Source organism: Gossypium hirsutum, chromosome A07, assembly GCF_007990345.1.
Source record: "Gossypium hirsutum isolate 1008001.06 chromosome A07, Gossypium_hirsutum_v2.1, whole genome shotgun sequence".
NCBI lineage: Eukaryota > Viridiplantae > Streptophyta > Magnoliopsida > Malvales > Malvaceae > Gossypium > Gossypium hirsutum.
In genome coordinates this window covers 8,329,834-8,352,101 of record NC_053430.1, presented here as the reverse complement: position 1 = coordinate 8,352,101, position 22,268 = coordinate 8,329,834, and the positions used below count along the sequence as shown (strand labels likewise).

The window sequence follows — 22,268 nt, the reverse complement described above, 5'->3', positions numbered from 1 at the left end:
CATACCTGATCATATTAATATTCTATTTGGTGATTAAATACATTTTAAAACTAAAACCATTAAAATATGAAATTTAATTGATGAAAGTGACTAGTTTAAATAAAATTTTACAAAATTGTAAGATTTCAAATTTGATGTTTTAGATTTTACAAAATTTTAATTTAATAAATGGTAAAATTGTATTTTAGTCCTCTTAAAAATAAATTTTTTTATTTAATCCTTTAAAAATTTTAAAAATATAAATTATTAAAATTATGAAACTACATTTTAACCCTCACCAAAATATACAACTTAATTCCTCTAAATTTTTTTTTCTGACTTTGCTACTAATCACTAGAAAGCCGCTCTTTTCTTTTTTTTGCATGAACGCATTTGTACATTGCTTGTGAACTATGATCAACACTACACTATATATCCAATATTCTCTACATTCCTTTAGGCAGTAAAAGTATTATAAAGGTTTTTGTACTAGAGTTAGATTGTATTTTGTTTTTATTTACTTAAAAAATAAATAAATTAATCCCTATATATTAGATCAATATGATCAAATTGGTCCCTTTTTTTTGTTAAAAATATCGTCCATTTCTACTGTTAAAAATAGACGTGACTAACAAAATAATTAGACATTTGCATATGGCATGCTGCGTGTACCTCATTCTAATGTACAAGCACTAGTTTTTAACGGTAAAAATTGATGAAATTTTTAACAGAAAAAACAATTCGCTCTTTAATTTAATATATAGAAACTAATTTGCTCATTTTTTAAATTTAAAAAAAAAAGGAAGTAAAATGCAATCTTAATAGTATAATTACCCAATATGGAATATCAAACAATGAGATAAAGTAAATATTGAAGTGAAGCAATCACACACTAATCACTGCAATCGATCCCATTCAACAGTGCATAGTGGAAGAGGGTGAATAGCAATCTAATAATATGAAGTAATGCACCATTGAAACTCATTCCTTTCCTTTTGCTTTCAATTCATGAACCCAGCAACACCAAAAGAAAGAATATACAGGCAGAGCGACGTGCATGAAACTTTGATATGATGAGTCTGTATACCTATTGTCAAACTTTGATGGAAGGAATCCATCCATTAAGTTTAAAGCATTGAGTGAGTGAGTCAGTCAGTGAGGTCCTTGCACTGCCAGTCTGCTCTTCCCAAGCTGAACTCCAAGCTTGGATTATGGTGTTCTACGTTTGGCCCCCTTTTCATTTTTTCTTCACTCAAACTGCTTCCCTGTAATCCAATCATGTAACACTTTATATACACACACACATAATCCATTCGTAACTTTCAAACCCCAATTCTACGTTCAATTTTTCTCTTAGGTTCAAATATGCTATAAGTCCCCGTAATTTTCAAACTTTTGAAATTTAATCATTGTACTTTTATTTCTAGGAATCTAGCCCTTCTACTTTTCAGATATCAAATTCAGGTTAAGCTATTAACACTATTAAAATTTTTGTTAAATTTATTGGCATGACATTTTGAAATAGAAAAAAAAACTCAATTATTAACCATGTAATTAAATAGAAAATAATGTAATTAACTTGAATTTAACAAAAAAAAAAAGCGTCACCAACTGGAATAGTGTTTTTATCTTTTTATCTCCTCTGTAGCTAACCTAGATGCTTTGTTACAGATCGTTTGCATTACATGCACACATATGGAGCTGATAAGATGGTCTGACCACTTACCTCAAAGTGGTTTCCGGCCTGAGAAGACGGAGGTTCAGGTCTAAGCCGGTCCGGATTCCTCGAATTCGGTAACCAAACTCTTCTACTGCACAAAAAATCATAATTTAATTAGCTGTTTTTCAATCAAGTGCTCCCTTAACATCGAGTTTGACAGATTGTGCAGAAGGCAAAGTAACGAGTTAATGAATTAGTGATGATGTTGCTAGTATTGCTCATCCTCAACATTCAATCACAACTTCCATATTAGATAACATGAAGAACAAAAGACAACATCTACAAGTTCTAGATGTTGTCATTTTTGTAAGTGAACAACCATAATGGTAAAAGAAAAAAAAAATCTTATTGACAGATGACTCAGAACTTGAGGTCACCCCTTATATAATGTTATGAGGAACAATTGCAGTAGCCTTAAATGAGGTTCAATTTGAATCAATCAGAAAGATCGTGTGCAGTGCAGTACAGGCACTATTGCAACCCCTCTACTGATCTATTATTATCAACCAAATATATATATATATATATATATGCTGAGATAGTAAAAGTAACATGCAGGACCTATACTAAAAGTTAGATTGTATTTTGTCTCATTTACTCAAAAAAAAATAGTTGTTGTACATTAAATAAAAGAGTAAATTAATTCTCTAATTAAAAATTTCATCAATTTCTATAATTAAAAATTAGTTACCATATGTTATCATGAGATATATGTGTCGCACCACTTGTCATTGTTTGGTTATTCCATCAATTACGTCAAATTTTAACTATATAAATAGATAAATTTTTTAATACAAAGAATCAATTTGTTCTTTGATCAATATATAAGAATTAATTTATCTATTTTTTAAGTAAAAAAGATAAAGTATAATTTAACTATTAATGCAGATATCTCTATAATGCTTTTACAACGTTGGGATTCATTTTAATGAACAAAATCCAGCCGCTGGTACAATTCATAATGCAGTGAGGTGTCCCAGACCATGTATCCACTAATGTAATACTTGTCTCTTTTGAAAGCCATCTCTCTAATAGCTCTTAGAAAAATGAAATCTCATTTTAGAAAGAAAAGGAGCTAAAATAATGAAACAATAAGCACCAGCAAAACAAGATTATAGAGATACAATATAACACCACTCACCACTTTTCTATCTATAAAATGCTTCATTCAACTTGCTATGTTATACTAATTCAATCATTGACTTTATAAAATAGAGAAATAAATTATCCTTACAATTTGAAATTCTAAGTTCAATGATTATATTTGTTTTAGGTTTAGATTGTTTTTATATATTATAGGTAAATTATAGAAACATAAAAAATATATATATTAATATTTGTTTTTTTTAAAAATAGTATTTAATTTTTTTTAAAAAAATTAATGTTCGATCAACTTAAAAACAAGCAACATTCTATAATGCACAAAGACGTCATGTATACAAATAAACTTATGAGTGTGCACGGGACTAATACATACATAAAATTTGATACTAATAAATCAAATGAGATGAATCCAGTTAAAAATTATTAAAATTATTTTTTATAAATTAATAAGAGATTTGAGTCTTTTATATATATATATATGTATATATATATTTTCTACGATACCTGAAAACATAAAAGAAACCATCTCTCTTAGAGATTATTTTAAAGTAATTACAATTCCTTTTTAAAAAATTACTCTTATTTAAAGCTGGTAATTTCAACTTTTGATTTTAAAACTACTTTATATTATATATTTACAAATATAAAGATTTCTCGAACAGATCATATACATTTCTTAATAGTCGATTAAAAAATTAAGTATAAAACAATTTATAAATATATAATTTACACTAATTTTAAAATTTTAAAAAAAACATGTCACCACATTTATTTAAAGATGAATGTAATAGTTTTTATGTATTCTTTTTTTTTTTTTTGCAAGTTCTTGGTTGGGAGATAGGCCGTTACTATAGTTTACTATCATCATTTGATCAAGTTTTGTTTCTTATTCATGATGATTTAGTAGATGATAATTAGAACAATATAGGTTTGATGTAATAGATTAATTTACTTTATTTATAAAAAATGAATTAATTATATTTTAAATTAATTCAAATATTTATTTTTTAAAATAAAAAAAAGAGAGTAAATTTTAGAATGTAAGTTCCATTTTTTTATAGTTAAAACTAATAATTGAAAAGTAATTTTAACATTTTTCTTTAATTACAAAGGAGAAAAAAAGAATTACAATTTCAATGTTTTTATAAAACATTTTATATACCGAATAAAGAGAAGAAAAGAAATTACTTTCCCTCAAATTGAAGGAAATGAAAATTGAGGTTTTTAATAGTAAATAATGAATGTACCATTTCCCTTTCTTAACTTTTTTTTTTAGGAATAAATTTTAAAATTATACGTGAACTTTAATTTAATGTGCAATTATATATATAAATTTTAATTTTGATTTAATTGTACACATTTAAAGAAATAAATATATCAATTTATTTTTATATTGAATAAATATAATTATCTATGTATGCAATATATAAATATAAAATGATGTTATATTAATAATTGTGTTAATAATTTAAAAGAATTGGATCAAATAAAAATTTCATGTATAAAATTGCACAAAATCAAAGTTTATGTATACAATTGCACATTAAACTATAATTCATGTATAATTTTAGATTTATCCTTTTTTTTATTAAGAAAAAAAGCTATTCAAATAAGAGAAAGATTATTCTTTTCCTTTCCTCTCTATTTCTGTATGCAATTCAAACATAAGATTAAGTTGAATCAATTTTCAACTTCAAGTTGTGATTAAGTTTAACGGAAAATCAAAGAAATAAACTATAATTTTCAAATTGTTCAAAGTTAAATTATTGATTTCTCTTCGATTCTTTGTTGATTTTTCATACTTCTCTTGATTTTTTTGATACGAGGGTTTAAAGTGTGTAATGAATTTGCAGAAAGAACCTACTGATGGGAGTAAATTGTTTGCTACTGCTTTAGATCAGTCATTGGAATTCTTTCCTCCGCAAGTTCAAGATGGTATCATCATTGTTAAGCCATCGAAGAGGGTATTAGGGTTTGGCAACAGTATTAGGGTTTGTCAACATTCTCTAGTTGCTCAGTTCTTGGGACAGCCTCCTAATTTTAGTTTGCTTTAGAGGGTTATGAATTTGCTATGGGAAAAAAAGGGCGATGTGGAAGTAAGGCTCGCTGGTAAGAATCTTTGCCTTTTTCGGTTTTCAAATTCAGATGCAAGGGACCGGGTACTTGAGAATGGTCCCTAGCATATTCAAAATAATCCTGTGATTTTGAGAAAGTGGGAGCCTAATAAGAAATGTATAGATTTTGATAGCCTGTTTGGGTTCAGTTGAGGCAAGTACCTTAAGAGCTTTTCACTAAAAGAGGTATGAGTTGCATTGCAAGTGCCTTAGGCACTACATTGTACATGAATAATATTTCTACATCTAAGATGCTAAAGTTTATATAGAAGTTGGAGCTAATCTAGTGATACCTAGGTTTACTAATGTGGAGCTTAGTGATGGATCTTTAGCTTTTATTGTAGTTAAAGTACCCTGGCTTCCTCTTATGTGTTTTAGTTGTTGTTTCTTTGGCCACTCTATTAAAAATTGTCTTACGAAAGTGGTAATACAAGAGAAGGTTTGGAAGCCTAATAAAGTTGGTAAAGGATCTATAAAGTTTCTCCAACTGTAATGGAAAGTCAGCTTCATTTGATGAGTGAGAATTTTGTTCGTCCTGCAAATAATGAGATGGGGATTAGTGATGTAGGATTTGTGGCAAAGGTGGTGTTGGGATTAATGTCATTAGTATAGTGATATTTTCAAATGTATTTGTAATTTTTCGAACAAATTGTTTAAATCAAATTCTCACGATTTCATTAATATCTTTTGTATAATGCCTTCAATAATTTTTGCACACGAATTAAAATCCAAGGAAATATTAGCTTACTGAGTACTTAATGTTTAACTAATATTAAGTTGCATTATGTGGTTAGATCATAATGGTAGAATACAACTTATATTAGTAGACAATTTAATGGTTCATAGTCTAATCCAAATAGAGCAAGTCGATTAAAAGACTATTATGTAGTCTAACAAGTACAAATGAGAAAATACCTTATTTTGGGTATTGGAGTGAATGACTCCTAGAGGATAGAGACATAAATATGATTGTCTGGACTGACAATATATCGGACATGATCCAAGTAAAATAAATCTTAGATTCGTTCATGGATTTATTCATTTGACGTTCATTGTGTGACTTACCTCAATCATGAATAAGTGATAGACTATGTGTGTATAACTTGTATATTTTGATGTATTAAAAGCAAGAGTTCAATTAGTAATAGAGTTGAAAGCTAATATGTTATGTATGCGACTTTTGCATGACATAGCTTTATTACAATAGTAGAATTCATAGGCTAATAAAGGGTAAATGGTATCATCTCACCCACTTTACAGGGTAGATGGAAAAGTAATGTGGCCATAGGTCATTTGTGTAAGATGAATAATTTACTTATTATTTGTTAGTAAATGATTTTTTCATGAAAGAATATGTAATTGTTAACATGAGATAAAATAAGATTACATTGGTGAACAGATTTAATCCAAAAAAGATTAATAATGTTTTATGAGGGCAACACACATAGGACAAGGTTATTGGACAAACACTTGATAAATAGTTTTTGCAATGGTATATAATAGGGAGAGCTTAATCATAATACTATAGCAAAATGACTCCATGATTAAATAATATGGTAATTATTAATACATGAAAAGTCATAAGTTAATTACAAATTATTTGAGACCTAATTATTTATGTCTAATCGATCCCTCTGCTAGCTTGATTCAACTCTAAATGATTTGCAATAGAATCGACATGAATGAATGAAAGCGATGAATTAGAGAAATAGATCACATGTATCATTATCCGTAATGAATGTTTTTTCTCGCTATATGCGAGAGATAACTTAGAGATTAAATTAATTTTTTCGAATTATTATTTAATTATTTGTAATTAATTCATTGAAGTTTGGAGTGAAAATTGAATTAATTAGTCATCACAGTTTTAGTGAACAAGTTAGTTTAATTAATTTGCTCATAGTTTCTAGTATAGTAAAGATGTCATGACTTTAACGAAATTAAAATTGGGCTGAGAAAATAATTTAACTAGGAAATTAATTAAATAAATAATATTTTTTGAAATAGAAAAATAGTTATTGGATTTGTAAAATTATATGAGTTAGTTTAAAGATCAGATAACACAAATAATTAATACCCAATACATTAGATAAGCCCGGAGACCCATATAATTAATATCCAATACATTAGATAAGCCCGGAGACCCATCTATATTGCAAGGGGTAGCAACCCTAATGTTCATGGGGAGTAGTCGTTGCCCTTGTGTATCCCTAAATGGGAACACATGTTGTTTTCCTATTAAAAGAATATTATTTATTTATTCATTGTTCGACTGAGACTCTTGGTACTCTTGTATCTTTCTCTATATATAGAGACCATCGGCTTGGTCAAATACACACCTCCTAAGTGTCAATACTTTGTCAAAATCTAGTGTGATTTATTTTTCCAAATAAATACTATATTTTGAGAGAGTTCATCTTTCACTTTCTAATCTTTGAGACAATTAATAATATTCCACTAAATATTAATAAAACTTTCCATTGTGTGTGACTGATTCGTGAATTTAAAGCTCACATTCTAAACAGACTAGAGTTTAAAATTAATAGAAAAGATTGTTTATTCAAAAGTAGGGAAACATTTTAAAATGTCTAACTCAAAGCACAATACTAATTTAGTTAGGATTTATTGTTATAAATGTCAAAACCACCCCATTTTAGAAAATCTTTTAATTTTCCAACAAGTGGAACATTCTACTGTTCTCCAATAATTAATACACCCCATTTTAGAAAATTTTTTAATTTTCCAACAAGTGGAACATTCTACTGTTCTCCAATAATTAATACTTTGAGTAAGAAAAAAAGAAGTGATCTCGAGTTCCTCTATAAGTTTGTCGTTGTAACAACTCATTTTTTAGTAGTAACGAAAATAGTGATTTTGAGATCACGCTTCTAATGAGTGAGTTTGTAAACATTAGTAATTAATATTTATGAGTTAAATACAATATTATGGTGAATTTTGATTGGATAGATTTTATTAATTTGTTAGTTAGTCAAGTAAAAGTGGTGTGTAACGAAAGTAAGTGGTTTTGAAAAATGAGGTAACATGATTTCGTTTTCATAAACTGAGCTTGTAAATATTTTATTAAATATTTACGAAGTTGTAGTATAAGTGGATTGAAGTTTGGTTTGGTAATTTTGGTGATTTAGTAGTTAATTAAGGAAAAAAAAATTAAATCGTAAAAACCGTAAAAGTTAATTGGTTAAATTTTATTAGTGAAATGACTTTGTTAATGAAGGTGCAAGGGTCTAGGTGGCAAATATACCCCTTTTTCATTATGAAGGGCGGTTGGTGGCCCTTTTGTTTATAAAAAAAACTTAAATTATATTAGAAATTAATAATTAATATATGATAAAACATTAAAAATAAATCAACATCTTTAACATTTTCTTTTTCCACCGAAATTTCACCGTAGTTAAAGGGAATGAAAGCTTCAAGCTATCAAATTTCGGCCCTCTTCCATGGTAAGTAAATCAATTTTGTTTCTTTTAATTTTTATATTTTTGAGATTGTTGCAACTAGATCCAGTTAATCCGTATCTCTATTTTCAAAACTGTTAAAGGTTTTAAAACTTTCCATTGATGATTTTAGATGTTTTTGATAGAAAATGGTAGATTTGGAAGCTATGAAATGTTTAAGGATTATTTGATAAAGTAATTTTATTAATTTTGCATTTAAGGACTAAATTGTGAATATGTTAAAAGTGACTTTTAATTTCTATAAATTTGGATTTTTGAGGGCTGTAGAAGGACATAATTGAAATTTGGAATGAAAAATGAAGCTTCATTGTGAAAGTTATACTTGTTTCGGTTTTAGAGGCTAAATTGAATAAAATGTAAAAGTTTAGGGAATTTGAGTAAAATGAAATTAAAATATTATAAGCATGAATTTGAGTGTTACTATGAGATTGATATTGATATTTTGAATCTTAGCTATTATATAGATCAAGTTGTTGACTTAGACGAAAAAGAGAAAACTGTCGAATAGTCCCTGTTAACTAAACTGCTACGGTTTATTAGGTAAGTTCATACTGTATAAATATGTTTAATTTTCTGTTGAGTTTTATCAAAATTTTCATTAATGTTTTATTCGAAATTTGAATTGGCTAAGAATTAGTACCTAAATTGAGAATTAAATCAAATTGAAATGGATTGTTGTGAAATGGTATAATGTGAGGTTAAATCTCAATGAAAATAGTAGAAGTATCATATACGAGGTTATTAATTTGCCCAGGTTCCAAGCTTCTGCATATGTTGCAGACTCGAGAATACATGTTTAGGTTTTGAGCTCCTACATATGTTGCGGGCTCGAGAATACATGAATATTAAACCCTGACCAAGCTATTTATCGTGCAGGTTCAACCCTAATGGGTAACCATACACTATTACTTTAACATGTATACGGAGTTCTTTTACGAAGTTCCATCAAGTAATGTTATGAATAAAAAAGGTGATTTTACGCCATTAATTATTGGCTAAGTTATATGCATATGAGTTGAATATGAGGTATAAGTTGGTTTGAAATGAAAATAAGAATATTTGAGGTTAGGTATGTGATTGAGCTTAAAATCTTATAAGTTGATGTTGTTGTTGGAATTTTGATATGTATATTTGAATTACATAATAGATGTTTATGATAAGAGTATATGATACAAATTGAGTGGTGCATTTGAGCAAAGTGATAAATTAGAAAATGAATTCATGATCTAGATATTGGGTTGAGTTTGGAAATTTACCATTTGGAGATATATATATACATGTATGGATTTTGCTTTATGCCTTATGTATTTGATATTGTTTTGAATACCATGATAGGTGAGATTGTTTCACATTGAATCATGTTTTTCATAAGTGGTTAAGGTAAGTTAAATGTTTCTATTGTATGAGCTTACTAAATATTTTATATAATTAATCATGTTACTACTTTTCTATAGATTTTGGACGTCTGGAACGTATCGATCAGATTAGTGAGAAGCATACACATTTCATCTCTCGATTCGGTAGCCTTTTGATGTTTCGAGCTTGGTTGTTTGTGGCATGTACTTAGGAGGGTTAAATATTGAAATGTAAAGTTTGTGTTTGTGTTTGTGTTTGGCATGGTTGAGTTTGGATGTATAAAAATATATGAATATATGCATATAGTAACTTGTCATGTTATAGATGAATTGTTACAAGGCTTGATATTAAGAATGGTTAGATGAATGGTATTATACATATGTTTATGATGGTGGTATGAAATGGCTATAGACTTTGGTTGTGTTAAGCAAATGCTTATGTTTGGTATGATTGTGTTATGATATGAAATGGTTGAGACATGAATTGAATTTATTGAGTTGTTGGTGCCAATGAGGGCATATTGGTTGTATGATTATATGATTAGGTGATTTAGTGTTTTAACTTTGAAATATGTAAGTTTTGGTGTTGGTTTGATTGGCACAAAAATAGCATTATAGGTCACTTGAATGGTTGGATTACAAATGGTTCAAAATAGGTCATTTTTTATGCACACGGGCTGCTACATGGTCGTGTGTCACACATGGTTGGATGACACAATCGTGTGCTCAATACGTTCAGGATGGTTTTTAGTCCACACGGCCACAGTGAGTTACACAGGTTAGCAACATGGCCGTGTGACCCTAAATTACACGGCATCAGTTTGTTACATGGGTTGGGAACATGGTTGTGTGATAGCACCACACGGTTTGACTGTACGGCCATGTGGTCCCTATTTTACTATTTTACCTATCTTTTTTTAAATGTTTCAAAATGGTCCTAATTTAGTTCTGAGCTTGTTTAAGGGCTTTCGTAAGCCCGATTGAGACTCGATTTTGTTTGCAATGCATGTTTAATGTAGACTTAACTTATTTATATTGAATTATAGAATATTATTGAGTAATTTGTATAAAAAAATTTCTGTTTACTGTTGTGACATCCTGTATTTTGGGTCCGACAACTGAACTAGGTATGAGGTGTTACAATTGCCTTGAATAACTTTAAGGAATTGGAACTTGCTATTGTTAGTGCTTCTTGGTCAAAAAAGGAGGAGATTTTTAATGTTGTAAACTTTCAACCCTCACTAAGAAAAGCCAGGGCTACTTCTATAAGGGTGGTTAATATTTTGCGAGAGGTCAAGCCTAATAAAAAAGATAATATGGAGAATGAGGTAAGGTAGAAGTTTGGGATTTCAACCTCAAATGGAGGTACTTCTATTTCTCATCAATGGTTATTAGCTTTTAAATAAGAGACTTTAATATCCCTTACAAAAGCAAGTAGCTATTATATTAAAATAAAAAAATATAATTTTAAAAAGATGTTTTTTTAGAAAATAAGCATATGACAGTATAAAGCAAGCTTGAATTAATGATTTTAAATGTAAACGAGTTTAAATAAAATTTAAGATTCATAAGTTAAGAGATATCAATTCAGTAAAAGATATTACATAAAAGCCAAATTAATATATATATATACACTAAAAAGTATGGCACACATGCATGATAAAATTATGCAAAATAATGTAAAACATGATAACTTGTATATTAGTTTTATATAGTTTTTTTATTAAACATAGGAAAAAACTGAATTTTTTTTTATTATAATTAAGTTGGTGTCCAATTAACTTGTAATATCAACTTAATTCAATTTTAAATTTAAGACTAATATAGATTTAAAATGTTATCTATATTATATATAAGATTTTGTCTGACATAAAAAATAACAAAAACTAGAGCAAACATATAATAACGGATTCAAAATTGTAACCAAGCATAGCCCATTGGTTCTATACCCGATTCATAACTAGAATTTTTTTCTGGACCCTTTCTAATCGAGGCTAAAACTCCAGAAATTAGAAATGCCAAAACAGGAATAGCAATTGATATTATTAGAAATGCCCAAAAAATATCATATTTGTAAAGCAAAAACATAGACGAACTCCTATGAATGTGAAAAATAGATTGGTTTAGTCGCTTCGACCTAGAATTCATTGTCAAGTCATTCGCAAATGTTTGTTTAGTCAAAACAACAATTCAGTTTGATTAGATTGTCTAGTTTCGTTTGTTTGTTGTGTTTCCATGTTGTGTTTTAAGATTTATTAATTGGAATTAATCCTATTTTATTTACATTCCACTTGAGTTAATGCCACCCATTAATAGGGTCTCAACTCAATATGAGATTTTCAAAAAGTCATTTCTTTTACAAATAAATTATTATTATCATTATTTCGAGGGTATTTTTTAATATTTTGATAAATAAAAATAAGCAACCACATAATGAGTATGATGAGATTTGAAATCAAAACATCTTAGTCTTTACCATCTTAATTTTATCATTTCAACTAAAATCACATTTAATTGTTTTGTCAAATTTTTAAATAAATTTATTAAATAAATATTCTCATTCTCATTTTGAGTCTGTCATAACCTAAAATTAAATGATGAGTTTGATCTATATCTATACTTATTTATTAAACATTTTATTGAGTTGGTGTCCATCAATCGGGTCCCAATTTAGTTAGGGAATTACCAAAAAAATCATTTTATAATGCCCCGAATTTTGAACTATTGTTGTTAGTTTTTATTTATAATTATGAATTTGCTTCAGTGATTAAACATTTTGTTGTGTGGCTAAGGTTAAGGGTTCAAGGCTCACTTTTAGAGATTTTATTACCCTTTTGGTTCAACTCTTATAAATGTTTGACTTAAGTTTATTTTTGTGTTAATTTGGGTCAAGAGTGAGCCTGCTGTTTTGATGATTAAGTTTCGGTATACCTTATGATTCTGTATTCAAATCTCTGTGCATGCAGTAAGGAAGTTTTTTTTATGCTATCTGGTCAAATATTTTAGTCTAGTTAAATAATTTTTTTTTGGTTTCTTCCCTTCTCTCCTTTTCTTTTTTTTTCCGTTCTTTTATTTTTTTCCTCTTTCGTTCGATTGCTTTTGCAACTTTGCTACCGGATTAAATCGAGGGTAATGCATTATTCATTGCTTCAATTGAAAGGTTTCTACGTAAGTTTCAACGTTGGTTTTCTTAGGTTTCGTTTGATTTCATCTTTACTTTGTGAGATTAAATGCTACTATTAGTGGTTCCAAACTCGTTGTTAACTATTCGAATCGCTTTCGTTTAGGTGAAGATCTTGAGAGGAGTGTTCCTCCAGCGAGTTAGTTCCGATTAGTAGCTGTACGATCGTTGGTAAGTGAATAAAACTTTGTTTCGGGATTTTGCGTCGAAGTTTTTGACATAGTTCAATTCGACTGCTAGTTTAGCGTTTTAGTTAGATTAATTTGTTAAGATGGATATTGGATGGTGGTTTTTAGGTTATGGATTTTTCTACGTTGTTCCGACATTGAAACTACATTAGATGTGTAATGAAAACTTATTTTTCTACAATTTGTGAACGTCGAAAAATATAGTTGTCGATGCCACACGGCCGTGTGTCAACCGTGTGACAGACCGTGTAAGTCACTGTTTGTGTATTAGGGTCACACGGGTCAGCGACACAGACCTTGTAACCCACATCATATGTGTACTAAAATCTAGTCCAAGTTTATACCGATTAATATATTAATTGGACAAAGCATGTATCAGGTTGGAACTCATTTTAAAATAAATGATTTTTTTGCTTTCATTTAATTTTTTTGTCTCTTTTGGTTATTAAATTTTTGTTATTTGTAAAATCACTTCAAAATGAGTGAAAAAGTTAACAATTGCTAACGTCGCCGATGTGGCATCTACATGGCAGTTTACGTATATGTCAAGTCCTCAATTACTTAATTTTTAAAAAATTAAAATATATTCTTTTATATTTTTATGTTTTTATAATTTTCTAATTTTAAAATTTATTAAAAATAATTAATTGCTGAAATGAAATCCAATTGTATACCACATCAGCAAAGTTAGCAGACAATAACTTTTTCATCCATTTTGGGAAGATTTGACAAACAACGGAAGTTCAATAATTAAAATAGGCAAAAATATAGAGAGCTAAATTTTTTTTTTGGAAAATTAAAGGGACAAATAAATCATTATACCAATAAAAAAGATTAGTGAATATCAAAATCAAATACATGAAAATTATCACTTTTTTTATTATTATAAATTTTGGTAAATAAATTTTTTGATAAAAAGTAAACATATTTCACACACATTAATATTTACCAAATTTTTTATTGATATGTATCATCAATATGTTTGACTGTTTATTAAATATTTACCAAAATTTTTAAAAAAAGAAAATAATAATTTCCGTTTTGATATACTCACTAAGTTTTTATTTGATGTTAACTAAAATATATAATCCTGAAATCCCATTTGAAATGGCAATTTGGTGTTTCACACATTCAAAAAAAAAATATTTTGGTGAATAAAAAAATTTGTGTTTTATGTAAAATAGTTATAATAATTTAGAAGTTATTGAAAAGTTATTATTTTTAAAAAATATTTGTGAAAGTACTTTGAGATTTTATCAAATAATATACAAAAATCATAAAAAAAATTATTTTATCAAAATAAATCTAATAATTTAAAACCAAAATTTAAAACCGAATTAACCGAACCAAAATAAAATGATCAACGATTCAAAAATTTTAAAAATCGATTCAACTAATTAACATCACTCTAACTTTAAGTTTCTTTTTTGGATAATTATCAATTTATGAAAAATGCATAAAAATTAAAAAAAGTGGATCCAAACTCCACTATTAATGGCATTGTAATTTCTTTCCGAGTGGTTCAAAGTTCATTAACACCCAACCAGAAACAAATATATAAAAAAAAATGTAGCTTATTAAATCCTAATAACAAAAACCATTGCAATAAAGTAGCGTCGTTAAAGGTTGATCAAATTGAGTAGAATTGAGTGAAATTTTTTTTAGTTAATCGAGTTGATGAGTTGAGTCATATTTTATCATTTTAATTTAGTCTGAAATTTTTTTAAATCAAGTCGAGTAAAATGAAATTTGAGTTAAGTCAAATCGAGTAAAATTATTCAAGTTAAATTAAAAAATTAAATATGTCAAATTAAAATCTTGTTACAGTATAACTAATTCCATATTAGAGCACATAAATTTGAAATCATATATATTTGGAAAATTTTCCAAAGCAAAATAAAAAAAAATATTTTAGGTCCCTGCAATTATTATTCTAGAAAATTTTTAATTTTTTTTACTTTTTTTATATATATCTTTAGAATTTTTTTTTAGAAATTTCTAAAAAAATATAATTTTTAGAATTTTTATAAATATTTTAAATTTTAAAAATTATTTTGAATTATTTTGTAATTTTTATTGGGAGAGACCAATTTGCTCATTTTCAAAATTGATAGGCACCAAAAAGGTATTTACACCAATTTATTATACGAATTGTAAAGTTCAACTCGATTTGAACTCAAAACTCGAATTACTTATTCGAGTTGATTCGAATAAATCAAAAATTAATTTTTTTAAAACATTTTCGAATCGAATTGAGTTTTACTCACTCCTAATTGCATTACTTGTTAGTTTGCTATTGAAATTGTAAGGATTGTTATTGCAATTTACCCATCCAGAAACGAAGAAAAAGAGACTGAACGAAACAGCAACTGACATACACACAGAGAGACAAACAGACTGCTGACAAAATTTGAACGTCGAGAACTCGCTTATTATATTATAAATGGAAAAATAGCCTTCCTGCTTCCATCTATAAAGCTAAATGCTTATACAAATTTATAAAACTCTTTCTTTTTCTTTAAAAAAAAAACTTGAAAAAGAAAAGGTTTATTTAATTGGATGACTCACTCAAGTCCTTAAGAAGTAAAAGCATGGTGGTCCGTATCTTTCCGGTATTGTACATGTTGGTTGCAACGTTTTATTTGGTAGTGAACCGGAACAACTAACTTTAGATATAATTTTGGTACAAATTTTGATTAATATAGATTGATTTTGCTCATACCAATACAACTATGGTGTACCAACCAGTAGAAAAAATTTAAATTTTTATTTTTTACTTATATAGAAAAATAAGTTTAAAATATATTTTAATTTTTTATTATTTATTTTGGATTTGGTGAATTATGAATTGTTATATGCAGAATAATCTTATTGTTTAATTTGTGGATTTTTTTTTTGTTGTTGTTTATCTTGAGTTTGTTTAATGATGGATTGTATTTAGGAAGACTATTGAAAATTATTTTATATAATCAATCAATATTCTTTTTTTTTTATCTTAAAATTTATATGGGTGAGATTTGAACATGCCACCAACTCTTTTAAAATATTTTCTTTACCATTTCAACCAAAGTTACGAGTAGAAAAGCAGTATGTCCACTAGTATGTACTGAATACCTTGGGTAAAAGTATTATATGTTAGATAAAAAAATAAATTGATTCTTTTAATTAAAAATTTCACCCATTTCACTATTAAAAACTAGTTTAGCTAACGAAATAAACCAGACAAGTATGTGTACATTATGTTAACGTATATGAACCAATTTTTAACAAAAAAAATAGATAAAATTTTTAACAGAATGATTAATTTTCTCTTTAATATAATGTATATATATTAATATATCTAATTTTTAAATAGAGAAAATAAAATACAATCCAAATTTAGTATATGGAAGAAAAAAAAAATTAAAAAGTTAAATATACACTACTTTCTACACCTGCTAGTGCTAGGGCTGCTAAAGCTATATATATATATACGAGTTTCAGTGCCTCTACTTTCTACATTAAAGAAATTGGCATTTGTTGAAAAATGAGGTTTATGTTAATGTAAGCATCTTATGATTTTTTAAAACAAAGGCATTTTTAGTATCTTTTACCATTAACTTTTTGGAGTTATATATAATCTTCCGTACTACTTATGCATTAACAACACACATCTATAAATCTAAACCAACCCTGCCAGCATACTATATATTCCTTAATCCAATCCAACTTTAATTAATTACAGAATTTAAAAAAAAAATTCTGTCATTCTGTGTTTTAAAATTTAAATGGATAAAATATTTTTTGAAAAATAAAATGAGGTAGAGAGAGAGAGACATACCTAGAAGAGTTACTCCAAAGATTACTATTAGCAGCATTATTATTATTATCATGATTTAAGGAGGAATCTGGACTTCCTGATCTCTGCCGGGGAGCAGCAGCTGCCCAATAATCTTCTTCTGATTTAGATCCATCTGCCACAATTAATTAACCCATTTTTTTTTACTTAATTCACTAAATAATGAAATTACACTACCATGAGTGTTTAATCTTTTGATTGTGGTTATTTTCTAAAAAGATAAATAATTTATCTATGTTCTATTTTTATAAGTAGGGAACGAAATAAATAATCACTACATTGCATCATGTTGTTTATAATGATTAACAAAATTCTTAATATAAAAAGTGTAGTGAAGAATATGAATTGCCTGAGGAAGATGCAGGTTTGTCAGTGCTCTTAATCGTTCTGTACATCTGCAATGAAAAAAGGACACAAAGATGATAATAAATTTAAAAACCAAAGCTATATTATATATGAGAGTCAAAAAGATAAATCAAATCAGATGCTTCTCTTTGTGGGTTTTTTGTTGGTTTGTTTAATAACCACGAGATTGATGTTTGGTAAGGTCAGTAATTGCTTTGCATTATTGAGAAATGATGGCTTCTTTTTTAACCTTTTTCTCTAAAAGTTGAATTTGTTCTGTATCACAAATCAGACTAAACTGTTCATTCATAGGCTCCTGTGCCACCCACTGTCACACTGGTGAGAGAGATGAAATGGAAAAAAAAAAAGGTTATATAATTAGGGTTTTCAAGTACCTGTAAATGGCTTTTGACATGGGCGAGGGTTAGATCTTTGACATCCATTAGCTCTAAAACTGATTTAGGAGTCGCTCCTGTGTTCAAGTACACAACATCAAGTTAGTCCTTGCCCCCCCCCCCCCCCCAAAAAAAAACAAAAAAACAAAATCAAATCCCAAAAAGAATTTTCAAAGAAAAAGATTGAATTACTTTCATGACCGCCGAGAAGCTCCACGGCATGAACAAAACGAGCATGAAGAGAACTGGTCCAACGCATTCTGGGTGCTCTCATGTTTCTTTTGCTTTGTAATTTAGGGATAAATCTCGATCTAACCATGCTGTTACAAAAGTCTGAACCTCCCAACTGATGAGGATAAAAATGGGGTCTCAATGTCTCCATTGAAATCCCATTAAACCTAAGTGGTGAGTGCAAAGCCGAGGAAGATGAACAATTATACGATGAATAAGACCAGGCATAGTTACTATATACTGGAATCCCTTTGATGGGCTTCAGTCCTGAAACATCAAGTAATGAAATCCCATGGTATATATTATCATCATCGGTTCTTGCAAGTGGGGCAAAGCTTTTCTTCTCCCAAGGGCTTTCACTTTCAGCTTCTAAGGCACTGGTGGTTGGGTTTGCTAAGGAAAGCTGGGTGTCAGCTTGGGAGGCAGGTTTTATGGAACTATCACTGTGTGATTTGGGGTTTACACCATCGTCCTTGCGCCAAATATCAAAGGAAGAATCCCCAGCAGCACAAATAGAGGAAGGAGCACTGTTGGGAGGGCTAATGTGCAGGGAAAGATCAGGAATCCGATTCAAAGAAGTGAAATCTCCTTTATCAGACATATTTAAGTACTAGCTAAGGAAAAAGCAGTGGAAAAGCAAAAGAAGACTTTTTTTCTTTTTGCAAATGATAATGGAATTATTGGTATTATTATTATTATAAATATATATGAGAAACAGATGAGGAAGGGAGAAGAAAAAGATAGATTGGGGGGGGGGGTGTTGGGAGAGACTGCGTTTTTCTTTTATTTTGTTGCTTCTGCTGCTACCTCGAGAATATATATAGGAAAATGACACTTCAACAAAGCCCTCTCTTTTCTCTCCTTTTCTCAATAGTCAATACACTGAAACGCAACACAATGTAAACGCAGCATCATTTTTGTACCCACTTAACAAACAAATTCCTCGCTTATTTTCTCCTACAAACACGAGGGGTTGGGTTAAATTTTACATAAGAGACGGAGAAACTACAATTGCTGTATGGTAGAAATACCATGGAGGTCATTATATTAAGAGTTAAATTGTATTTTATTCTCTTTATTAAAAATAAGCTAATTAATCACTATACATCATATTAAAGAGTAAATTTGTATTTTTGTTAAAAATTTTATTCATTTGTACTATTAAAAACTAGATGAAAAACCAAACAGTGAGATGTGACATGCCATGTGTATTTTATATTGACATACAGAGACCAATTTTCAACAGAAAAAAAAGGATGAAATTTTTAACAAAAGGACTAATCTGCTTTTTGATCTAACGTACATGAACTAATTTTCCAATTTTTTTAGTAGAAGGGGCAAAATGCAATCTGATTTCTAGTATAGCGGCTTCCATGGAGGCACTTATACTATAAATCATATTGCATTTTGTCTCCTTTGCTAAAAAAATAGGCACGTTGGTTTTTGTACATTAAATCAAAGAGCAAATTTGTCATTTCTGTTAAAAATTCTTTTCATTTCTATTGTTCAAAACTGACGTGGCTAATAGAATAACCAAACAGTTACACATGACATGTCATGTATACCCCATACTGACATATAGGAACCAAATTTTAACAGCAGAAATGGATAAACTTTTTAATAGAAGGATCAATTTGCTATTTGATCTAACATATAGGGACTAATTTGTCTACTTTTTTAGTAGAAAAAATAAAATACAATCCGACTTTTAGTACAAAGACCTCCATGATATTTTTACATGCATATTGCTCTTCTCTTCCCAAAATTTGTGAATTTCTCCTTGGCAAAATCTCTTTTCATCTTTCCTACAATCACATGCTTCTTTCTTTTAGTTGTAACTTACAGTTAGGTAAATTAGAACGTAAGCTCTAGGTTCATATAGATTTGATTTTTTATTTTATTTTATTTTATGCCAATACAACCTCATGAATATCCTTGTTGTAATCCAGTCCAAAAGAAAAATCAAAAGAATTTATGAGGCCCAAGCGGCCGAATCTACGAGCCACTTTACTGCACTGAACGATTAACATATGATTAGAAGAGCTAAACTAGAAGTGTACAGCAAAATTATGAGCCTCCTCTAAGCTAAGGCCCAGAAAAGTCAAATTCACATAAGAATGACTAAGTTTAGAAATATATTAAATATATTATTTGATCTCTAAGTTTAGTTTCAATGTTATAATTGGTAGCTAATTTTTTTTAATTTAATATTTGATTTTAATTTTAATATTTAATTTAATACTTAAAATTTTCTGTTCCATTTAAATACTCAAAATTGATTTTAATATTTAATTTAATACGCTTAATTGAGTAGAAAAAAATAATGTAAAGATAAAAGAGAGATGAATAAGAGGCATTGGTGTCCACAACTTGGTTGTGATGGAAATAGTAAAAGAAAGGGTAGGTTGTGGTAGTATCTCTCGCAAATAATAAATGGGGGATGTTGATTAAATAGATGGACCCATTGACCTGAAAATGTGGGAGATAGAGCCCCTTTAGTCTAAAGGTTTCTTTGTTTGCTTTCATAATTCCATAGTGAGAGAGAGTTTTAGATTTGATATGGCTTTGTAACTTTCTTATTCCTTTTCATCATCCCAAATATTCCCTTCTAATCTTTATAAATACTTTGCCCCACCCCTTTCCCAAATAATTATATAAATACATATTATATCTCATTTTTTTTACACAATATCTAAAATTATTCATAATCTCTCATCAACCTATAGATAAGAGGATAGCACACGTCAACTTACATCCTCCTGTATTGACAACAATACTCATGCAAATCGAGTTAAGATTCAATCAACATATATTTTTATCTATTTATAATATATATATATATTATAAAAGCATGTGTTTGAAAAAAAAATTTAACTGACAAGAATATCATTTATTTTATATCATATTAGTAAATTGACATTTAAAAATAATTATAATATTTAATTTAAAATTATTAAATAAAAAAATTTGAGTAAATTAACATTTATGATAATTATATTTTGCTTAACCCACAAATTAGTACTTACACTTTTATTTTTTTCATCTTGGTACATAAATTTTTTTCACGTGATACCTAAACTACTTTTTTTCTCTCAATTTAGTACCCTTGTTAATCAAACTATTAAATCTATTTTTTAATAAAAGAGCTTAACCCATAAATAGTACCTAAACAATACTCTTTTTCTCAAGTTGGTACCTAAACTTTTTTTTTGTCACAAATGATACTTAAACTATTCTTTCGTTACCACTTTTACACCAAAATGTAATATCTGTTAAAAAATTTCCAGCTAATAATAAATTGCCACGTCATACAAACTTTAAAAATAATTTTTAATATCTTTATTTTATTTTACATTATTTCTTTCTATTTATCTTTTCTTTTCTTATTTTATATTCTCTATTATCTTTTCTACATATTAATTATATATTATTTACAAATTATTATAGTCAATTTATTGACTATTAAGAAAATAAAAATAAAAATTGAATCGTGAAGAATTTATTTTACAAATTCTTTAATATATTTATTGTTTGTACAAATTCTTTAATAATAAGATTATTATTATTATTACTATATTTGAATTATCAAAATAATTAATATATTTTAATAGCGTTTATTGTATGTTGAAAATAGTATAAAATTTTTAATTATTATTTTATTTTTTAAAAATATTATTAAAAAAATTATTGATCTATAAAATATCAATATTTTAATATGATATTTGAATTTTTTTATTATATTTGAATTGTTAAATAAGTTAATATATTTTTATTATATTTAATAATTCAAATAATGAATTAAAATTTTAAAAAATTAATTAAAAATAATTATTTTAAAATTAATTAAAAACTAAATACTTAAAATTACATTCAACGCATGTGTCATTAAATATTAAATATATATATATATATATTTATATATCAGTTGAGAAGAAAGTTTTTAACTGATGAAAATATTGTTATTATTAATTGTGTTACTAAGTTGATGATAGAAAATGATATTTTAATATATTACTAATTATTATTATAGGATAATAAAAAATAATATTTAATTACAAATAATTAAATTAAATTAAATTAAATCATAGATATAATGAAATAGATTTTGTATTTATTTTAGTTTACATTAATTATTTTAGATTAATTATCAAATTAAGATTTAACACTGTAAATAAATACATTAGCATCAAATATTTACACATTTTTATTCAAATAGCATCTAAAGAAAATCATCTTTAAAAAATAGGTTTTGCTTTCCTCACAAAAAATCTATTCTCATTATTATTTAAATGTTTAGCTTTTTCTATTATTTGATATTTGACCATATTATTATGTGGTAATT

At 27.6% G+C, this 22,268-nt stretch overlaps 1 protein-coding gene across 2 annotated transcripts; it reads right to left on the bottom strand.

Moving 5' to 3' along the window:
• Positions 1-848: 848 nt before the first annotated feature.
• On the bottom strand, positions 849-18,812 carry LOC107926606 (transcription repressor KAN1). Of its 2 annotated transcripts, none has more exons than XM_041117470.1 (6): positions 17,888-18,812; positions 17,696-17,772; positions 17,305-17,350; positions 16,938-17,070; positions 1,706-1,790; positions 849-1,244 (listed from the first exon to the last, which is right to left on the bottom strand). In XM_041117470.1, exons 1-6 carry the CDS (start codon positions 18,525-18,527, stop codon positions 1,128-1,130), a joined length of 1,098 nt encoding a protein of 365 aa, XP_040973404.1. In that variant the 5' UTR covers positions 18,528-18,812; the 3' UTR covers positions 849-1,127. The 2 variants fall into 2 exon arrangements, with proteins under 2 accessions (XP_040973404.1, XP_040973405.1); XM_041117471.1 differs by having other exon boundaries at positions 1,706-1,787; positions 17,888-18,694.
• Positions 18,813-22,268: the final 3,456 nt, after the last annotated feature.

What these genes read in the sequence shown, in the direction of transcription:
- LOC107926606 (XM_041117470.1), bottom strand. Translation starts at nt 18,527, where the DNA reads ATGTCTGATAAAGGAGATTTCACTTCTTTGAATCGGATTCCTGATCTT. An exon ending in GCTTCTCGGCGGTCATGAAA is followed by an intron (nt 17,773 to 17,887) that starts GTAATTCAATCT and finishes ACTTGAACACAG; the next exon opens with GAGCGACTCCTAAATCAGTT. An exon ending in CAAACCTGCATCTTCCTCAG is followed by an intron (nt 17,071 to 17,304) that starts GCAATTCATATT and finishes TAATTGTGGCAG; the next exon opens with ATGGATCTAAATCAGAAGAA.